The sequence below is a fragment of the Aplidium turbinatum genome, chromosome 12 (assembly GCF_918807975.1).
Source record: "Aplidium turbinatum chromosome 12, kaAplTurb1.1, whole genome shotgun sequence".
Taxonomy (NCBI): Eukaryota; Metazoa; Chordata; class Ascidiacea; order Aplousobranchia; family Polyclinidae; genus Aplidium; species Aplidium turbinatum.
The window spans coordinates 8336757-8359666 of record NC_137483.1 but is presented as its reverse complement, the minus strand read 5'-3'; the positions used below and the strand labels follow the sequence as shown (position 1 = coordinate 8359666).

General features: G+C 36.9%; 1 protein-coding gene across 1 annotated transcript; it reads right to left on the bottom strand.

Annotated features, from left to right (window-relative positions):
- Positions 1-1953: 1953 nt before the first annotated feature.
- LOC145781114 (protein disulfide-isomerase TMX3-like) lies at positions 1954-22522 on the bottom strand. Its single transcript, XM_082592868.1, has 8 exons — positions 22366-22522; positions 12786-12941; positions 12479-12613; positions 12074-12251; positions 11761-11902; positions 11145-11313; positions 10614-10824; positions 1954-2847 (listed from the first exon to the last, which is right to left on the bottom strand). Exons 1-8 carry the CDS (start codon positions 22446-22448, stop codon positions 2566-2568), a joined length of 1356 nt encoding a protein of 451 aa, XP_082448994.1. The 5' UTR covers positions 22449-22522; the 3' UTR covers positions 1954-2565.
- Between the last annotated feature and the right edge of the window lie 388 nt (positions 22523-22910).

Sequence of the window (22910 nt, the reverse complement as noted above, 5' to 3'; positions counted from 1 at the left end):
GGTTTATGCAAAGCGTTACGTTAGCGTCACATCGGGGGGGAGGGGGTTCAAGCAAAACGTTACGTAACGCTTTCGAGTACGGAATGGTAGTTTTTTGTGCTGAATTCGTAGTGAAAAAGCGTTACATGGGGGAGTGGGGGATTGAAAAAAGCGTTACGTTGGCGTTACATGGGGGAGGGGGGGGTCAAAAATTCGGAAAAAAAGCGTTACGTAATATTTGAACGTTCCCTATATAAAATAATGCAATTATTTTCAAACCAGGGTTAAGACAGCTAAGGAATAATATTGCCTTACCTTTACGGACTAGCGCACTGGATAATCAATTTCAGCACTCCCATTCAGCATAAAATTTTGCTTGATTTGGAAACAATCATGTAATAGCATAAAATTTAGACACCATCATAAAAAATCATAAAATCTAGTTGTGATGGAGAACTGAGCATGTAAAAATCAAAAATTTTGTAATGTGTAATAGTTTCAACCATGATGACAGCATAATTATTTGTGTACCGATTGTGACGCCGTCTGTGGAATGCGCTGATTTAGGATAACGTGTGGTTGCGTAATCAAGCCCAGCGTTGCCTGTGGACATGGAATTAGAAAATAAGTGTAGCTAGATACTTTCATTGACGCTGACAAGATTTCAAGACATTGCAGTTATTGCGGGAGAATGGTGAAAGGGTAATTTGATAGCAACGTTTTGGGAGAAAAGCGCAGGGCTAGGCAAGTGAACCATATACTATAGGCCATTTGCAAGCAATGTGTTACTGTACTACATTTTAATGCAAACTTAGAAATTGCCGTTGTCATTTAAAATATTTTTAACACCAACTCTAGCCCAAACCCTAATCTACCCCAAAGCTTATTGTACCCAATCATAACTGTTCACCTAATCCTAGCTTTTGCCCGATAAGAAAACAATCGGAAACACGGCGGAATTACGGCCTTTGATACGGTCATGTAACAATAGCCACTTCCTAAACTTTATAATTCGCTCAAAGATGGTTTTACATTTCCCAAGAATGAACCATTTTGAACTGTATGCGATCAAGACACAGGGTTAAATAATAAATTGCAATTACAGGATTTATTTATGGCACCACCCATCCAAACCTTTCTTTTATGATATAGTACGAAAATTTTCTTTACCATGATCAATTACTCAAGGCAGTTAATGTCAGCACAGTATTTTTTATATTGCAAAATTATAGAAAAGATCGGTATTCACTATCCAGTTGTTCTTCAATAATTAAATTTTAAACAATATTATATAATACTTACTGTATGATTAAAGTTTGGGCTGATATTGGTAGACTTTAATTGTCTTCTATGATGATCAGAAGTCAGATATTATGTGACCCTGCCAATGTTCTAATGCATTGATCAAGCGCGTTGTGTTGTAACTTTGCTTTAAAGTTTAAATCTTGGCTGAGTTAAACAATTTGACCATATTGAAATAATGTAAAGTATAACAAGCTTACAGTATATTATGTTTTCTACTTCTACTCAAAAGCTGTATGTTTGCTTTGATGTGATGACTTGCATTGACTCTTTTTCCGTAATCGCTTCTTATGCTTGAAATGTAAACAGAAAAACTTAAAAAAATTAAAATATAACAAAACATCGAGCTCTGATGTAAAATTTTAAAGAATAATCATAAAAAAACATATAAAATTTTTGACTTTTTTGGCATAAAATTATGAAAAAAAGAAAATCTTACGTGGGACCCCTGCAATTTTTATTTTCGAATAAATTATGAAGGGTTATATCATAAAAATTTTCCATTTGATTGCACTTTCACTGAACAATAACGTCAATTGAAACACAAGGTCACAAGCAAGTTAGGTGTTCACAACTTTAAGAACCTATTAAATTTTCCCGCTATTCAGCGTGACTATTGGGTTGTTACACTAGTTCAGACTGCCATGTTTTACTTAAAGTGGAGATGTGCGAATGCTTTGCAATACCTGATTCCTTGACGTTGGCCTTTGCACAATCACACTAAGAAGATATTAGATCTTATGTATTGATATGTTTCGATATGGGTTTGCAACAGTCAGAATTCTAATTTTAAATTGAGCACGGTACAGGATGTTTCAGCAGTCTTGATGGGATTGGGCAAATATCATGACGTTTTCGGAAAGGTTAAAAGAACCATCCTGTCCTGTGGGTTGGAGAAAAAAAACTCATTAAGTGACGTGGGCCCCTTCAAAGTGACAGGACTCTTGAAACATTCCGTACAATTTTGACATATTGAAAAGATTTCAAAAACAGTAGTAAATAATTTGAATATTATTATCTTCAATGATTCTAGTTGAAAAGGCAGTAGCGACATATAGATGATATTTCCATAAATACAATACTGACAAAACAACATGACAATGCAGACACATTTTCTGATTAGTAGGTTACGAAACGAGGCAACACTGACACAGTATATCACACAATTAACTAATCTCGACAACATTTAAGAAAAAAAAAGATAACCAATGAAGCAAATTTGCCCAACGTCCGCTTACGTTAAATAGATATAAAAAGAACGAGATTTGCCAGCAACGTTTTTCCTCAATTGTCATCTTGTTTCGTTTCCTCTTTGACTCTCTGCCTCAATCCTTCCATTGGGGTTTCATCTTTAACCTCTTCAGGTCCAACTTCATCATGAAAATCTTCACTTTTCATATCCTCCATTACCTCTCTTGTGTCATCTTCAAACTCGCTGTCTTCATCCTCTGAAGAAGTGATCTCATCGTCGTTAATGGAACACAGACAGAAACAGCAACAAGATATTAATAGGAGTGGGACTAGAATGATCAAGGCTGCGACGATGGGTTGCTTCGTGAAAAGACCCTGAAAACAAAGTGCGGACGATATGAATTCACTGTAACGGTAAAATTAAATCTGCAAACCGGCGGTGTGACTTCTGTCGCGAAATATTCTATAATTTTCTTAATCATATCTAACGCAGAGAAGTATAAAAGCAACTTTGGCGATGACCAGTTATTAACCTGTTAAGCGTCACTCCTGGGAAATGAAGTTGCTTTCGTATTGTCATCTTTTTTGCCAATTATCGTGCACCGCGTCAGGGTTACCAGATGGCCTAAATTTCGGACTAAACTCGATAAATTGGCCTCATTTCATTTACTGTGTCTGACAGCTATCAAATCATTCGGACATTTCGCTTGTGTCCTAATTTGGCTGAATTTTTATGACCTCTGAAAAGTTTTTTGGTTTAGTTCGTATTCCTAGCACCAGTTCCGTGCAGATTGTTTTCTGGATATCAGCAAATCAAAGGGTGCAACGAAAGGCTATTTTGAGTTTTATGTTTTTTCTTGCCTGTCTGTTCCTGCATTAATTGCTACAATCGTGCGGCTTTTCTTCAGGCTGTCATTCACATTTTACAAAGACAAACACCAGAAACTAAATGAAATCGTTCTTACTTTATTTATTTTGCCAAGAAATGCTCTTGTAGGGTTTTGCCTAACTTACTGTCGTAATTTGGTTATAAAATAAAAGGATAATTTAAAAGAATATTGAGACTCTAAGTCTCTAATTTAAAAGTATACTTTAGAAGGATAATTTAGGCTTCTGGCTGTCTAGTCTAGGGGTATGACTTCCTACAAAAAGTAAACCAATCGAATAGAATCATACATTTTATTATTTATCAATGTTACAAGTTTTAGTATTTGGGGAGTTGAGAAGATATATAACTAATTTAATTTATTGAGACGGGTGTCGGATGAGTGACATTCTCCCGGCGTGCATTTAACCTTCTCCTAAAAAATTCAGTCCGTTCGTTTTGCCAGTCAAATTTCGAATGCCAAGTCTGAGTATTTTCATTTTTCAATTCCCCGCTTATATCATAATATCCCGGTAGAGCCTTTTCATCAATAATAGCTATCGTAAGAATCAAGGGAAATGCTATACCGGTTTCATATTTATGTCGCATTAGAAATACAGATGTGTTGAGCTAGATTCTGTGTGAGTGGCATTTGTTACAGGAAGCTTGACTTATGTTCTGTGAGAACGCTAGGTTTTGAATTTGCAGCATTGAAATGCATTTTGCAATACTGATAATTTTCGGTTAAATGTTGAAATATAAATTTGTTAGTTAAAAACATGGTACATGTTACACACTTCCCTCCTTACGGCAAAATAACAGATAAATAATATTACAATAACTCGGTTATACATGATGCAATAATATATAGGTGTGTGGTTATAAGATATGTACTTTACAAAGAAACTTGACAATTGTAGGCTAACAATTGCTAGGGGAAGACACATGACCCCCCTCCTTTCGTGGGATGAGGAGATTAAACGCACACATAAGTTAATAAGTAGTCGATAACGTGATGACAGGGGTAACAGTCGGTTATCGTAAGAGATAAGGCGATGTCTTAGTTCCCTGGAAGCCCTTGGCTTAGTAGGCTACGATATAGGCTACAATAATTGCGGGACTGTAATAGGCTACAGTAGTTGCGGTTGCAGGGGTAACAGTCGGTTATCGTAAGAGATAAGGCGATGTCTTAGTTCCCTGGAAGCCCTTGGCTTAGTAGGCTACGATATAGGCTACAATAATTGCGGGACTGTAATAGGCTACAGTAGTTGCGGTTACAGGGGTAACAGTCGGTTATCATAAGAGATAAGGCGATGTCTTAGTTCCCTGGGAGCCCTTTGGCTTGGTATGATATACACAGATTGCACTTGCAAGATAAAATACACAAATATGGTAGGTTAGGCTATATAGGCAGGTGAGTGTCCTTGATTGTTCATGCCCCGCGTCCGGGGAGATAGGCTTGACACTCATAGAAGCAACCATAATAATAATAGAATAGCGGTGTGCTACGCGTGCGCGAAGGTTGTACTAGCTAGACAAAGATGGCGTTTGTGAGAGTAATGTCTTTGAGGACCAGTTATGCTATACAGTTCAAGCATGTTGAGTTCGAGACTATGACAAGCAGTGCTGATGAGCAGTTCAGTTTATGTCTGTTGACGGATGATGAGCAGTGAGCACGACATGAATGAGTGGTCAGCTTGTAAGGTCGCAAGCTGTAAAGCAGACGTCTTGGGCAGCTGAATGCTGCGGCGATGTTGTTGAAGTAGAGTGCTTCTTGTGTGAAGAAGGTTTGAGTGCGTAACAATGCAACTACTGTGCACGGTAGTGCAGTTTTACGGCGGACATGGGATTGATCATGTTGAAAGTTAACGATGCAGCTTCGGTGCATGTAGGCGGCAATGAGGTCAGCCGAGTTGACGTCGTGTCCGTAGAGCTTCTTTAGTAAAGGCATGTCTGAATAGAGGCATCTCACGTGGAGGTAAGTTGATGAGGGCCACGGTGTGGTGGCGATGACGTTGATAGCTCTGTCGTGTCATCCGTCGTAGTGCTGTCAGTCTCTCAATGTCTCTTGAGGTCTCTCAATGTCTCTCGCATCTCGTCGTAGCAGCAACCATGTGGCGAGGTGGCGCATCTGCAAAATTCGATACAGAGTAGCATCCGCGAGATACATGTACTGTAATTATAATAATTAGTAATGTACTTATACCGTACTGTAATACGATAAAAAAGCATAAGAATGGTTGAAACGACTAAACGACATGATTTAATCATGGCAGCAAATGCCAGGTTCTGGAAGCTGTTCAAGTGTGAGAACAGGCAGGAAAAATCGGTAGACTGTATCTGTAAGTATGTACAATGTGATACAATAAAGGGGAGGCAATGTCAGTGAATGAGCGAAGTCGTTGAGAACGAATAGCTTAGTTAACGTAGGCTAGGTGAAATGATGAGCACCTAAAATTGTAATAAAATGCAGTGAAAAACAGGTGGTGATGCGATATCAGTGAATGAACAATGTCAATGAGACATGGCGTAGCTAAAAGTACGATATGTAAAAGCGGTAAATAATAACATAGGATAAATGGGAATACTACGTAACATGACAGTGTCATGGCGTAGGCTAAGCTTACGGCTAATAGAATTATGTAACAGGAAACAGTAATGGTTCAATAGAACATACCGAGATAAAATCGGTAGGCATAAAACTTCTAGCATGTTTTGTAATGGTTAATCAACGTTTGAACGACGTGGGATGAATGGTGCTGTTTAATCGATTTTAGAACGTGGCAGCGCTCCTGCCTTATCAAGAAACAAAAGAAATTACATGGCCAAATGCCAACCAAGCTTTTACACACAACGTTCCATATTCAGGGTAACTAACTGTGCATATACTGCAATTCCAACCAAAAGAAACACAGCGGCTATAATAGCTAAACAAAGTTTCTCAAATCATGTTAGCTCCTAATAATTATAAAAAAAATGGGGGGAACGATAACAACCTTATGTGTCCAGGCGGCTTCGCATGATTTCCCCTTTCCTTTGCCCCAGGGAGTTGCACGAACTGATAGCTTCAGCTGAGAACGTATAAGGGTACCAAAGTGTCTCCTAGCCGGAGTAAAAAGACGCACAAAAATTACGATGGTTGCTTGGGAGCGAAACCACAACGCTTTGCAGAGCGGTGCCTGCACGTCTGTATAAAATAAGATTGGGACGGGGTGTCCTGCAATCTGCGATGCCGAGTAAGGCAAAATAAAAGGAATATTAAAATGAGCTAAAAATTCAAGTTACATTTGACACTGTGAATTTTAAAAAAATTACATGGTTATGTTTCCCTGAAAAGGCAACTTGTTGGTAATTACTAATCAGTGAATCTAATTATTCTAATGTGAACGTTTAAAAATATTAAAAGTGGCAAATGGCGCTTCGGTATGTAAATAAATTGTTGACATCGGCGTTTAAATGGGCTGTCTGCCGCTGAACAATTCGCTATTATTACTTCCCATAAGCAAACAACAAAAATCAGTTACGTTTGACAAGCAATAAATTGCCGGCGTTGCGCTTAAAAAGTACAGTAGGCTGCACAAAATTTATTGTCGAACTAACGTGTGAAATGTTATCAAGTAACATGTTTTTAAAAGGTATTTATGATAAAAATTGTAGCATAGGGTACTTACCAGATTTTTTTATAGCTAGTTTGGAGAATATTTCTAAACTTACTTGTCTGAGTGTCACCAATGTGGTAGGCTAACATTTATATTACATATGTCAAATTAAAGGTTTAATAAGTTAATTATATTAAGACTGTTTGACTACCTGATAAATATTCTGTCTAATTTGGCTACACTAAAAAAATTTTCACAAACTAAAAATTTTTTACTTTGTTTGGACGAGCCCCCAATGTAGGGTTTTTCCTAACTTTCTGTCGTAATTTGGTTATAAAATAAAAGGATAATTTAAAAGAATATTGAGACTCTAAGTCTCTAATTTAAAAGTATACTTTAGAAGGATAATTTAGGCTTCTGGCTGTCTAGTCTAGGGGTATGACTTCCTACAAAAAGTAAACCAATCGAATAGAATCATACATTTTATTATTTATCAATGTTACAAGTTTTAGTATTTGGGGAGTTGAGAAGATATATAACTAATTTAATTTATTGAGACGGGTGTCGGATGAGTGACATTCTCCCGGCGTGCATTTAACCTTCTCCTAAAAAATTCAGTCCGTTCGTTTTGCCAGTCAAATTTCGAATGCCAAGTCTGAGTATTTTCATTTTTCAATTCCCCGCTTATATCATAATATCCCGGTAGAGCCTTTTCATCAATAATAGCTATCGTAAGAATCAAGGGAAATGCTATACCGGTTTCATATTTATGTCGCATTAGAAATACAGATGTGTTGAGCTAGATTCTGTGTGAGTGGCATTTGTTACAGGAAGCTTGACTTATGTTCTGTGAGAACGCTAGGTTTTGAATTTGCAGCATTGAAATGCATTTTGCAATACTGATAATTTTCGGTTAAATGTTGAAATATAAATTTGTTAGTTAAAAACATGGTACATGTTACACTCTTGTCTAAATGCTAAAGAGATGAATGAAAGGTTCTCTGCACATGAGAGATGTAGGCTACTCAACCCAAGAAGAAATTGAATATTTAGCAATAAACATCGAAAGTATGCAGTAGGAATTGGAGTTCTGCCATGTCTTGTGTTCTATAAAGCCTATGTCAGCTTTATGCAGTTTATGCACAACAACGCAACTTTTATGCACAACAACGCAGTTTTGTACGTTGTTGTGTAAATTGCTAAAGGGTGTAGGCTAATAATCGCTTTTTGCTTTCTCTGTTCTGTCACATTCTGGATGTGCTTAATGGTTATGTGCCAATGTTTAATTTCTCTGCGAGAACAGTGAAGTGCTGGATGATAAATAAAACAATTATGTCGAATTTCAGACTGATACTGTCTGAGTTCCTTCAGGATTACCTGGCAACCCTGCAACGCGCAGAGACTGGTTTGTGTGCTAACAATAGCAGTTTTTTCTTGCAGAAGGACTAATTGTTGTTGTTTTATGTTAAACAATCATAAATAAATAAAAACGTTGAAGATTGTTGTGGCACAGTTTATTATTAGTCTAAAAACGGATCAACAGTGTACACTATAGCCTACTAAAGGCAGATCCAGGGGGAGCGATCGTCGCTCCCCCCTAAAACACAGAAGAGTAACTTCATTCAAGGTGTATTCGCAAAGTCGGATTAATGTAGACCTACATAATTGTTTTTGTTGAAATCCCCCCTCAAACGTTGCTGAATCCACCCCTGCTAGGCCGTACAATTACCTCTGCCACACCAACAAACTGCATTTGCAGTTGCATTGTTGCTATGACGCTTATTCACGCTAGATTGATCACAGAGTTTCCAGAGAGTTTCCTTTTTTCATCACTTCTCTTTTCTTTGCGAGAAACGTAATATGTCGTGGCTGACAGATCAATATAAACAGCTCAAGTCTGAAAACGGCATATGCCGTTGGTGTCAGTTCTAAGTGAACAACTGTAAACGGCTTATGCAGTTGGTGACGCTTAACAGGTTAAGCAGCTAAAACGCAGGCTTTTTTACCCAAAACATCTTGGAACCTCGTTTTGTGCAATGACAAGGCGAAGCAATGTAGACAAAACAAAGTTTCTTACGAACAAATGGGAGATGCAACACTACCAATCCAGTGCCGGATTAAGGGGGGGGGGGGCGGACTGAAGCCCAGGGCCCCCACCTCAAAGAAAAAAATCTATTAATTTTTTTAGTTGCACAGCTGGAGATTACTGCTTTAATTCGTATCTCAAACAAGCAAGGGCGGCTCACCCATATGTGCTGCGGTGCTGCAGCACCCCTGCCCAGCCCCAGTTATTCAATTTTTCTTCGTTTTTTTAACAAAAAACATATTTATTTGATACTTTTATATCCGAAAATGGTACGGATTACGGGTCAAAGTTATGATAATGCTGCCAATATGAGTGGCAAGTATAACGGTCTTCAAGCTCTTCTGCGCGAGAAATGTAGTGTAGCTCATTATGTCCTTTGCACAGCACATTCACTTAATTTAATCGGTAGCCTAAATGTCCTGTAGAAACATGCCGTTCTGCCGCTGAGCTTTTTGAATTGTTGCAAAGCCTTTATTCATGGCTCGTCTCATCTAATCATCGTTGGCAAGTCCATCGAAAATTCCTAGATGGTTTGCCTGTTTTGAAGACATTATCTGATTCAAGATGGTCAGTTAGATATGATGCAGTTCTTCTTCTATCGAGTCTTCTAAAGTTTGTTGATACACCACAGATTGACACATTCTTCCGCAACGGAGTTATACACTGACAGGTCTCACCTACTGCACCGGGTGGCAAGCCGAGGGCAAACAATAAGAAGAAGGTGATCCGCTGCATAGGCATAGCCAGGGGGGGAGAAAGGGGCCATGCCCCCCCCCCCCAAATTTTCCAAGTTTGGATTCCGAAGTTGAGTCTTTTGTTGAAAATATAATAAAGTTTGTAAAAGTTTATATCGTTTTCCAAGACATCTGGCTATTAACACCTCCAAGGACTTGTTTCAGACACACAGAATAACACCAATAAATTTTGCAAATCGTAAATCGCGCAAAATTTACGCGATTTACGTTTCTTTGAACTAATTTGTGGAAGCAATTTCAGAATGGCTTACTCTGTTGGGTTTTTGTGTAGTTATTGAGTTTTTGTGTAGCTGAGTTTTTAGTGTTCTCTAATTTAGCCACAGTTTTTGCCCGTTTGTGTGTAAGAGCTATCTTTAATAAGTTAATAGCTGTTTATCTGCTAATAAATTTCATACAAATATTACCCTAAAAGTGTTTTCAGAAAGCGCTATAATCCATTATGTGTGTAATTTTTCAAAAAATTTCCGGGGAAGCATGCCCCCGGACCCCCCTAAAATACGCGTGCCTTCGGCACGCTCTAACCCCCCTACCACTTTTATTGCTTCAACCCACCAGGATACGCCACTGCACATCAAGTGGCGATGGCTTCAAATCAAACACTTTGTTGTTCTCTTCAATTCATCAAATATTTGGCCCCCCCAACATTTTTTTCTGGCTACGCGACTGGTCCGCTCTTTGGGACTCGGTGCCACAGATACATGCAACTCGGCCCGTGTCGTTGCCCCACTCCACCATTAATTTTTAGCGAAAAATGTCACTTGATAAGGGCCCCCACTTTCAGCTCAGCACAGGGCCCCATAAACCCTTAATCCGGCCCTGTACCAATCGATACATACCACAAAGAATCCGGTAACATCTCCCACCACTCTTTTAGTCTGTTCCATCACTCCATTTCCCCCTTTTGGTGTCACATTTCCTTCTTTGATGTCCTTGAAGAACTTATCTACTCGGGATTTCTTGATGGTGAAATTCGGGCCACCATCGTTTAACACAAAGTACTCATGAGAACGCACGTCGAACACAACCACGTTTGGGATGCTGATCGTGCTTTTAGAAAAATATAAGTTAATGAATTTCTCTACTGGAGTGATTATTCCTAAACAAAATCACATGATTGAAGCATTCTACTTTAAAGTTGAATTACTAATGTGACAGTGGTGACATGCGGCAATTGTTAACACGATCACACATGGAAAATGAACGTATGTGGAGGTACAAAAGTGGTGATCGTCAATTTGCACTTGCGTCAACATACAAGCTTGCAAAACGTCACTTGCAGCTATGAACAATATGTTGTGTTCCAAAAATCAACAGCCATCGTGGTTGGAATTAATTCAATCAATTTTTCACATCAAAATACTTCTCACCCATAAGTTATGCTGTTGATGACGGCGTTCCCCTCTTCCCAACAAAACGTGTAAGGAAGGTTTCTTTGCAACGCTATGTTACGCAAGGTATTATTCAAAAGATCATTCTTATTAGTGACCGACACGGCGAATCTTCTTCCAGAAGCTCGTAACAATTGAAAGCTGCCACCTGTTTTTATGACGATAGTACATGAAGCCAAATTGGTCTACATACAGAAAATTAAACATTTTTGTTTCCACTACAACATTGGCAGTGTTATTTTGGTAAAAAGGAATGACTGCATTATCAGTACTCAAGGATACTTCTATGAGGCGAGAATTTTACCGCTTCCATAACATTAAACAAGTCTCAAAATAATGTAGTTTTATATTTCAAAGTTAATTGTTATGGTAAAATCGATTTTCAGACCAAGAATCGATAAATAAGCGTTACATAAAGATTATTCAGATTTATAAGCTTTTAGTGCTTGATTTATATATTTTCCATATTATTCATACTAAGAGCGGCGTCTAATCCGCGAGTCGCCGTTTGCCAACAGCTAGGTTGAGGTTTGCATGGCCACAAAGCCTGGTGGTAAAGAAGGCCAAAGTAACAAACTCTACTATCATATCTCACCGGTTAAGTGATTATAACTTGGAAATTGCTCTGATAAAAGCCACATCCGTAAAATGTTGTCACTAAGAAAATCGCTTGGGGCTTCATAATACTTCCCATCTTTGAAAACAAGTATTGTGGCTTCATTATCTACGGACACGTCCTGATATAAAACATAGAGTTAACAAATTGCAGCAACAAAAAGAAAGGTTTGGCACAGGTTAACATGGAGGGCATTTCACAGTTCTGAGCTTCTGCAACATCACAAATAAATAAATTTAGTTCAGTAAACTGATTTCAAAACACATTTGCAATAGTAAAGGATAAAACTTACGCTAGGTAATATGTTTTTTGATGCTGAGTATAGATTGAGACTGGTAAAAACACGTGATGCAACATTAAAATACATTTTCTTTAATGGACTCTCATCTCCAACATATAGAAAAAAAACATTATGACTTCTTTTTGCATAAAGCAAAGAATCCTGGCTATCCAACTGAGTAACTGCAGGGCTGAAAATCAAAAGCGTAATGTCACATGCATCACTTGTACCAAACAGATGTGAAAATCTAACATGGTATTTTTTGTAAACTTTATGACATCTCACAACATGCAAATCTAGAAAAGTTTGTTTCGTATTCTTCTTTACATTTTTTAGTGTGTACATAAATTAACTTGCAACAGTCATAACTTGTTTTTGCTATTACTAGATTATATATGTGATATTTCAACTTCTTACCCTTTCGCTCGATTGGCAAAAGACATTATGCTTTGTTTTGAACGAGCCCCTTGGTAGTCTATTCGTACTCCTTGCTTAAAAAATACAATAGTTGGAAAACCCCGAATTTGATAATGACTTGCCACGGTTGAGTACCTGATCAGCATCAGAAATAGGAAATACACACAAATAAATGCATTGTAAAAGCAAAACACATTCGATAAGTTGCATGCAAGCTTATGCCATTGTCTGTCTGTGATTGATAACACTGGTACTGTAATGTCAATGATAAGAGATAAATAGCAAGTTAAACCACGCTCTAAATTACCTAGTGGCATCTATCCTTGCAACATGCACTCCAGCGTTTTGTTCATGAAGTGCTGCTCCAACCTGCAACCATGTTGGTTCCAATTGCTTGCAGTGCCCGCACCATGGAGCATAAAACATAACCAGCCATACTCCTTCTTTTTCCACTGACAAAAACCTACCAAAATATGTAAAAATTAGCCAATCTTTCGGAACATTGGTGAGGTGTGAGAGGTCGTCCTAAAAGATGAGTTGTCAGGCATTCCAATGTAAGTAGGGGGAAGGGTTAATTTTAGGCTTACCATACGTCCCGTTTTAGGCGGGACAGTCCCGGTTTTTAACGTCTCGTCCCGGTGTCCCGACCGGCCAGCCAAACAACCCGCTTGGGCGTTCAGCCAGCCAGCATAATACACGAACATTACCAATTAGCATGTTTTCTTTACTGTTGTTGCTGTGTAGCCTACTTGCTGAAGGTGAATTTTTTCCATCATGAAGAGCATGTGGTCTGAGAGCAGGATGCTGGAGCAGAACGTAAAAGCCGTTATCACATGTAAAACCAATACTGATTGGTCCTGCTCTGACTTTACGAGAATGTAAAATTGAACAATGTCTTTTTGAAGAAGGTGTTATCTACAGAAAAGTATGATTGGGTGAATAAGTAAATTCGCATAGGGCCATTCCGTGTCAATTCACACAGTCAAGAAAATCAACCTCTTCGATTTTTCTTAAATTTTACACACCTTTTCACTATCCTATATGACGAACACCTGCAAAATTTGAGTGAAATTTATTGAGAAACATGAGAGTTATAAAGCATTTAGTTTGGGGGGGTCTGCCGAGGGGGCACATTTTTTTATTTTTGGCCATGTTTGAGGCCCTATTACTACTAAACTAAATTAGGTAAGAACCCAAATTTTTTACATGTGATAGTACTTCTGCCAAATATTGAAAAAACAACATTGTTCACATTGTCACTCTAAAAGGTCAAAGGTTATAGACATCCAAAGTTGGCCGTTTCCAGCTCTCGGCTAAAATTTTCCAAAATTTTAAAACCTTGCCAAGACCCTATTTTCTCTATGAACTGAGAAAATTTCAGTACAAAATATTAAAGGGGTTGGGAGGTATTTAATGTGAAACATGGGTTGAAATGAAAAAAAGCAAAAAGTGGGGTCCTTTTAATAACCCGGTTACCTATGACCCCAGTGAAAATTTGCAGTGAAATTTTTTTTACATATTCACTAAGATATGACAAGTCTACCGTGCAAAATTGATTCATGGTTCTCAATGTTTTCTTATAGAAAGTATTCGTCAAAGTTTGGACAAAAACGCTAAAAATTAGAAATGAAAAATTCAAGGGGAGCATTTTCGGCTTGCATTAACTTCGCATTCTGGTGTTATATACTTTTTCTTCTTTATGCAATTAAAGAAAATTTAATACCAAAAGATCGAACAAAACGATATCGGACAGTCTGGCTAAAACACATAAAGAAAATAATGTCTTAAACTTTATGCATAAAACGTCTTGCAAAAATTATTCATAGGTCTACATTGTCATTTGTCAAGCACATAATATTGCTACTGCCATCAAGAACACTTTATATAGCCAATAGCAAGATAAAATAATGATCACCTCTACTCCCTTGAATTTTTCATTTCTAATTTTTAGCGTTTCTGTCCAAACTTTGAAAAATACTTTCTATAAGAAAACATTGAGAACCATGGATCAATTTTGCATGGTAGACTTGTCATATCTTAGTGAATATGTGAAAAAAATTTCACTGCAAATTTTCACTGGGGTCATGGGTAACCGCCTAACCGGGGTATTAAAAGGACCCCACTTTTTGCTTTTTTTCATTTAAACCCATGTTTCACATTAAATACCTCCCAACCCCTTTAATATTTTGTACTGAAATTTTCTCAGTTTATAGAGAAACCTGTAAACAACATTTCTACTAAATTTCAGCCAAAACCAATCAAAAATAGGGTCTTGGCAAGGTTTTAAAATTTTAGCCGAGAGCTGGAAACGGCCAACTTTGGATGTCTATAACCTTTGACCTTTTAGAGTGACAATGTGAACAATGTTGTTTTTTTAATATTTGGCAAAAGTACTATCACATGTAAAAAATTTGGGTTCTTACCTAATTTAGTTTAGTAGTAATAGGGCCTCAAACATGGCCAAAAATAAAAAAAATGTGCCCCCTCGGCAGACTCCCCTAAACTAAATGCTTCATAACTCTCGTGTTTCTCAATAAATTTCACTCAAATTTTGCAGTTGTTCATTATATAGGATAGCGAAAAGGTGAGTAAAATTTAAGAAAAATCGAAGAGGTTGATTTTCTTTGCAAGCCACAGATTCCCCACTCTTGGATTATTCAAAGACATGGGCATGGCAATCTTTACCCACTTGTTGCCATTGTTACAATCAGGTGTTGCCAGAGTTAGGATTAAAGTTAGAAAGTGTTAAGGTAAGGGACAGAGTTACGAATAAGATTAGGGTTTTGATCTTTGCGCAGGACTAAAAAACAATTCCAAAAATACAAGTTTTTGTTTTCCACAGCTTCAAACTTTTCTCAAATTAGGGCAAATTTCCTTATCTGGCAACGCTATTGAAGCTATTATTACACTATCTAGAGTAAATATAGCCACCGCCTTTCAGTATTTTAAGTAGTACTGTGAAGTATTAGTGTGTTAAAAACACCTCATGTGATCTGTTTCCCATCGTATAATGTACTTGTAATCATTCTTGTGTCATTTGTTCAGTTTGTGCTTTTCAGTCCAGAGTGTCAATGTTAGAGTTATAGTGCAAAGTCAAATTTATTTTACGATTTTCATTTTATGTATATTGCAGATTTAATTCGTGATGAGGACACATATACGATTATATATACGAGTCGAAAACGTTTGATTCATTATGTTAGATATGTTGTTTTGTATACATTATCTTAAACCCGCTAAACTAACTTTGTTTTGCTTGTCTATGTTTTTTTTTTTATATATTATACAACATTACATAGGTCTAATACTATTTTTCCTAGTTCCACTATGTCTGTTGATGTGGAAAGTTGCTAATTTGTGTAAAGGTGTAAAGAAAAACAACAGTGGTCAATCAAGTTCTTTTAATGCAATTTGTTAAAATTAATTGTTTAAAATTCATTTGAGATAGCTAAACATGCACCTTCAACTAAAACAAAGTTCCCTATTCCAACGCATCTGTAATGAATGACAGATTGACAGTGGTGCACCATATACATGCTCCGGTTTTAAGTTCAGAACACCAGTACAATCAATCAATCAGTTTATTTATTTGTCACAACACAAACATGAAAAAAATACAAAATATGCAATAATCTGCTGTGTGTCCTATGACGAGAAGACTGTGAAAAGACCAAGCGGTATCTAGTCAGCACCCACCTTAAGCTAGGTGATGTAGGTCTAAATAACATACACAGTAAATACACAAACAGTCATACAACAGGCCTGGAAAAAATGGGGAATCCGGGAATGACATTCCCGGGAAATTTGTCAGTTTGTGGGAAATTTTTACCGTAAGAATCACGTTTACTAACGTCTTTCATTCACCGTCATCGTAATTTGCTGACACATGGCATTTCCGACACTGATTCGTATCACTGCGTATTTACGACATCCAACTTGTACCTCAGAGCTGAACAAGTTCAGCAAAATTGCGTAAATACTAAATATATTGCAGTAGTCCGCCCGAAAGCGCCGTCAAAAGCACGGAAAGTGTAATTGAAAAAATTCAAAATGTTTGCGGAGGTACAAAAACATCCACAAATAAAAAATAAATAAATGAAGACATTAGCAACGAGCTGCTCATTCACTGGAATGGGCCACACATAAGCAAGTGTAATAGCATCGTGAAACAGGGTCTTAATCTACATTTTAAAGAAAAACTATGGCATTTTAGTACTAATGACATTCGCTCGAAAATGTACAAAGTGTCTGCTGTGGTAGATAGACCAAACAACAAGAAATCGTCACCATTTTTTATGTCCCGGTAATGTGATTTGTAGTCATTTCGCATGGGCAAAACTTGCTTGCGGTTTCTTTGATTTACAAAAACAGCTGTTTTAGCGTCGTAATTTTGATTTTGTTGTCAAATTAATTAATGCGTTTCGTTATTCTTCGTGTAACCGACTGGTTGTTTTGTAGGTTGCAGAAGTAATTTTCGCAACGTCTTGTGTTCCCACTCAGCAAAACTTGTTGTGCATTTAGCCGTCTGGCCGTTTTTTGTGCTATATGCCTATATCGCTTAATAATTAGTTATGCTATTCATGCACATTACACATACTGTCAACCCGTTCGAGCATGAAGCATCTTGTCAAGTACGTAACAAGCGGCTCGTGATGTCGTATTGTTTCATGACATTCACACGGTGGTCGGTGAGTCAGTGGATCTAATTTGTGAGCATGCGGCGTCTAATCTATTAAACCTATTGTTGTTGGCCAATGTATTCCGATCAAAGCGGGCACATCAGGCACAAACGGTGCGCCATGCCTGCTTACGAATACGATACCAAGAATCTTTATTGGAACTATGAAGCTACAGATGGCCGTCCATATTTTTTGCGTGAGGCTTTAAGCTGGAAAACTGTAAACGGTGTAATTATGACGTCATTATCATGCTTATAAGCCGCGGGAAATTTTTTCGCTAAAAAACAGATTCCCGGGAAGCTAAACATTTTTTCCAGCCCTGGTCATACAAAAAATCAAGCATTTGCTGATATAGATCACATGTTTTTATTAGGCAAAAAAAAACTAAGCAGGTTTACTGCCGTGCTACTACATGAATTAATTGTGGAGTTTAAGAGATATCAATTGACAATTTTAATCAGTAAAAAATCAAAAGTAATGTATACCAAAGAGGTGAGCATTGAGCAAATAGAATAATGTAATTATCGTATTTTACGAACCATAAGGCGCACCGGACCAGTGCTGTGTCAAGGGGGGGGCCAAGGGGGGCCCGGCCCCCGGGCCCACCATCTCAGGGGGCCCACAAGTAATATACTTTTGCGCGTCAGTGTCATGTTTTTTAGCTGCTAAAGTTTACTCAGGGATATCTAAAGAAGGGGATGCGAAGGCTCACAGCGATTGCCTTATTCTTATGACACTACCAGGGCGGTAGTTTGTAGTGCGTAAAACATGCAGTTCTTTTCACAATTGCAGAAAGTTTTGTTGTGCAACTGGTACAGTCAGCTACAGATGACAGTTAGAAAATGTTACATAGAGCATATTTAAAGAATACTTGTTTGGAAAGACAGTTGAAAAGTTACAAGTTAGCTGCTTTTTTTAACAAAGTCTTTGCAGTAGGCCAGATTTAAAGCAAATAAACGGGTAGTTGAATTAACAAGTAATCATGAGCGTGCAGTGAGTATCCAGGCTTGATACTGATAGCGCAATGCAGGTTATCATAACAAGAGTTATTAAACTACTAACAGTGCCGATTGTCAGTTTACGGTAAACAGAGATTATTTACGATAAACAGAAGCCCTTCTATTGTCAGACGTATTAAAAGCCTTCATATCCCCTTCTCTAGATATCCCTGAGTTTACTGCGTGTACTTCCATTGAGAAGATAATTTAGGTCCGATACCAATGAGATGCCGGGCCTGGGCCCTTGTACCAAAATATCTAAAAAATCACCACATTATCTTGAATCAAAGTTAAAATAGGCTGCGACAACATTAGTAAAATCATTTGTATTTGAAACAAAACAGGTTGGTTGCAATTGAATACTTGAAATCAAGAAGGGCCCAATTCCCACAAAGGTGTGTTTAAAATAAATGTGTTGTAGTTATTTTGTGATGGAATTTCAGGGGGCCCACAGGTAATAGACTTTTGCGTTTCAGTAACAATGTGTTTTTTAGTTGTTAAAGTTTACTGCGTGTAGCCTACTTGTCCATTAAGAAGATAATTTAGGCCCGGTACCAATGAGATGCTGGGCCCTTATACCAAAACATCTCTAAAAACACCACATTATCTTAAAGAAAAGTTAAAATATGACAACATTAGTAAAATTACCTGTATTTGAAATAAAACAGGTTGGTTGCAATTGAATACTTGAAGTCAAGACGGGCCCAATTCCCACAAAGGTGTGTTTAAGATAAATGTGTTTTAATTATTTTGGTGATTTATTTTTTCGTATTTTGTGGTAGAACTTTGGAATTGGCAACTGTTGAACTGAAACCACTTTATACACTGGTAGGATCACCATACTTTGTAAGCTACTGTTAAACCACAAAGTAGACAGCTCATTTTAAATTGATTGTCATAAATGGGAAAATTATGTAAGACATTTGCATAACTTTATTGCAATGCCTTGTCTAAATTTTGCAAAAGCATAGATTGAAACCTTTCTTTAGCATACCGGGTAAGGTGAAAGCGTTCATGTTTTGTAAGTTAGCTTCTCTTTAGCATAAACTTTAAGAGTGAGGTACGATTGATTTTGAAGTCTGCCAATAACTAAACAAGACACATAAAATACTTTTTGTAATACTGGACTAGCTGAAAGTTTGGTTGGTCTATTGATATCCCTTTTAACAATAAAGTATTTTTCTACATCTACTGGTATAACTTGCAAGGTAAAAGTCTTTTTTGAAGTGTCATAAGCTGCATTAAGGCTGTTGCACTTTTAGCTTAACATTATGGTTTTACAGGGTGTTTTGTTTTCTTAAGCTTAACTTCAAAGTGAATGTTACTGGTTTACAACTGGTAGTCTAGTTCTAGAATGGTGTAACATTGCTATGTACCAAGATTTCATTCAGCATTTCATAAAGACGATGTCTTGTTTGAACTAGCGACATTCTTGCTTTGAACATTTCAGATTTATAAACAAAACTCTCAAAGAGGAATTCTTTGAAATGGCTGACCATGGAGGTTTGTCAGAACCAAGCAAACTTTGCTTTGCCATTATTGCCATTGAAGTACATTCGTTTACTATGATTACCAATGGTGCAGACGTGCTGCAAAAGTTTTGCAGATGTTCCAAGCAAGGGAATGTTTTTCTCAAAGCTCTTTGCATAGTTTTTTTTTCAAAAGTTATGTTGAGCCAAATGTTAAACCTTGAATGTATACCAGAAACCATGAAGCATTTAATGCGATCTTTACCCATGTCTTTAATTGCTGTGGTAAGAACCAGATAAAGTGACCAGCAGGCCACAAGCTGAAGAACAACCACCAAAAGTAAGGCAAACAATTCAAAAACTGACCTCAAAGGTCAGCAAGTAATAAGCGGACAGCGGACATTAAGTAGTGTAATAATCAATTCACCTGTCTTTAGATGTAGGCTATAAAAATGTTTGTCTTATTTGTAGCCTATTCCATTTCTGCAGTCATATTTTGTTTACTGCTAAAAAATTGTAAACAGTAAACAAAATAGCATTTCTCATAGAATAATTAGCATTTCATTTTTAGCATTTACAATCCTGTAATTATAAATATCCCTGACTTTACAGAGGTAGCTATCGGCAAGTGTAACCACCATACATTTAGATACCAGTATAATAAGTATTTTATGACAGTTGCCAGGATTTTATTTGTGATTTCAAATCGTTGCTGCTTTATATTTCATTTCTTTCATTCCAAGCAAAGATGAAGGTATAACTTGATAGACCTGTGTTTACTATAAATTATATTTCTGCTGTGTTCTGTACACTGCTGGGTTGATGGTTGTTTATGAAGTTATAAAAGTTTAACTAGGTAGTAGTTATTGTACAGTAAGCATTACAACATTTCATTAAGCACCAGTAACCTATGAAGGCTTTCTGAGTACTGCAAAGTTGTCAGCAAGTAATGAAGCTGTTAGACCTTACCTAGAAACCTCTTAACTAGTGTTGCACTGTAAATATTGCTCCGTTTTGTTAAAGTTCATAGTAATTTTCTTATGTATATATGCTGTGATTCCTGTGAAGTAGTTGCAACATGTGATAAAGTTATTAAACTTCATCTACATAAGTCAGCATTCATGCCCATGCACCATTCCAATAACAGCTGTTTTTAGCATGACCAATGGTGTTTGCATATGAAAAAAATAATTACACGTAGTAAAGTTAATTCAACAGTTAGATTACAGCAACTGCTGCTCATAATAATTGTGCTTCTTAATTCAACAACCACAATGTTCCAAAAATTAAGCAATTAATAAAAAAAATGTTTTAGTGAAATATAGCATGATTAACAACAGGTTTCTAATAATACCGTAGTGTATCTTGTGTGAGTAGGCCTAGTTAATAAACCATGTACGCCGTTCTGTGCAGTTACTATAAATTACCACTGTTCTGTTGTGAATTGAAAGTATATCACTAGATTGGTAACTACTGTTTTTATCATACTAAAGTTCCTGATTATGCACATTTGAGTTTTGAGTACCGTACACTTGAGTTTTCATGTTAGCATTTGGAATGGGTACTTGGGTAGCTTTTTGAAAGTATTGTTATGGTGAGTGGTTTAATCAATCAATCACTGGTTTATGTTTTTTCACAAAATATTACACCAAATGCACATAAAAGTGAGAGAGGAAGGAAGCAAAAGACCTTATGAGGTCACCAAGTCAGCCTCCACCCCAGTGATCCTATAAGGCAAAACATAATTACCACTTGGTGAAAGTGTTAAAATGTTGTTTGTTAAAGCATTTGTGAATTCACTTTATTTTTTGCACTTCTAAACTGTTTTGCTATGTTATGGCTATACATTTAAAAATAATAGGTTAGTGAAACTTCAGATGCCAATTGTAATTTTTGGAAAAAATTGCTTTCAAATGTAACTAGCAAATTTAAAATTCTCATAATTTTGTCAATTCTTGTCCGATATAAACAATTGTATGAACTCAATGTGATCAGCATGTCAAATTTTATTTTTATGCCAACTTCTACTGTGTGATATATACTGATATAAGATCTGGGTTGAATGACCCCTACGCTTCATGACCGTTGCCAGTATGTTTAGAAATCGTTAACACTTTTGGCTTTCATTGCCAGCAAAGGTGTAGCTGTGACTTGATGGACCTGTGTGTTTGCTCTTATTTACATTTGTATTGTTTTCTCAACTGGTGAGAAAGTCTAGTGAAGTGAACCACCTTTCCATATCAGTGCAGTTAACATACACACTATATTATCATAAGTCTGCTTGCCGATAAGGGGCCCAAAATTATTTTGGCCCCGGGGCCCACCAAGGGCTTAACACAGCACTGCACCGGACTATAAGGCGCACTGTCAATAAATTGCTTTGATTAGTTTTTTGTTCATACATAAGGCGCACCGGACCATATATAATAGTAGTATCGGTACTGGTTTTGAGTGTAGGCAATAAAGCCCTACCGCACTTGATTCATACATAAGGCGCACCGGACCATAAGGCGCACGATCAATTTATGAGGAAAAAAAAGAATTTAAAGTGCGCCTTATGGTCCGTAAAATACGGTATATAGACAAAACAGTTATTATTTATACAGTGTCGTTTAAACCAAGAAGGTAGCGTTTAAATTTTCTTTTAAAAGAATTATTATGAATTACATACCAATATGTTTAAAAGTTTTATGTTAATTACTGAATAATGATATTCCTTATTAAATAAAATAATAACATACCTTTCGTCAAGCTCTAATACTTTTCCAGACACAAAAACAAACATAAATGCAATACAAAATAATGATAATTTTGAGTTGATCATGATTAAAGTTTAAATAACTTAATGGATAGACATACAATTTAATCTCACAGTTGTGACGCCTAAGATGACGTATTTACAATTTCTGTAAGAAAGTGTAATCATATAAGTGGCAACATCTTAAAATATGTGCATTTTTTCTATATAGTGCAATCATTTTTTGCTTCAACGGTCAAACACAAAGTAAATCTGTATTTTTTTTTAAGTTTTGGTTTTCTTTTAATTGTGGCAGTGGTGGATTTGCATTTGCTGAAGGTGTTGCCAGGCTCTGTGGAATGATTTTTTTTTACAAGTTTTTGGAAATTCCCCAACCGCAATACCACAATACTGCACTGTTTATGCTCACCACGCGCTGTTTTATAAAATAGTCTAGCGTCTCCAAAATAGTTTTTATCTCAGTTTGAAACTGCGTTTTTGTCGATTTTTAAGCGATTTGTAAAAAAGATCAACATCGTTGTTTCCTGT

What these genes read in the sequence shown, in the direction of transcription:
- LOC145781114 (XM_082592868.1), bottom strand. Translation starts at nt 22,448, where the DNA reads ATGATCAACTCAAAATTATCATTATTTTGTATTGCATTTATGTTTGTT. An exon ending in AAGTTATAATCACTTAACCG is followed by an intron (nt 11,314 to 11,760) that starts GTGAGATATGAT and finishes TCATAAAAACAG; the next exon opens with GTGGCAGCTTTCAATTGTTA. An exon ending in ATGTTACCGGATTCTTTGTG is followed by an intron (nt 2,848 to 10,613) that starts GTATGTATCGAT and finishes CTTTGTTTTCAG; the next exon opens with GGTCTTTTCACGAAGCAACC.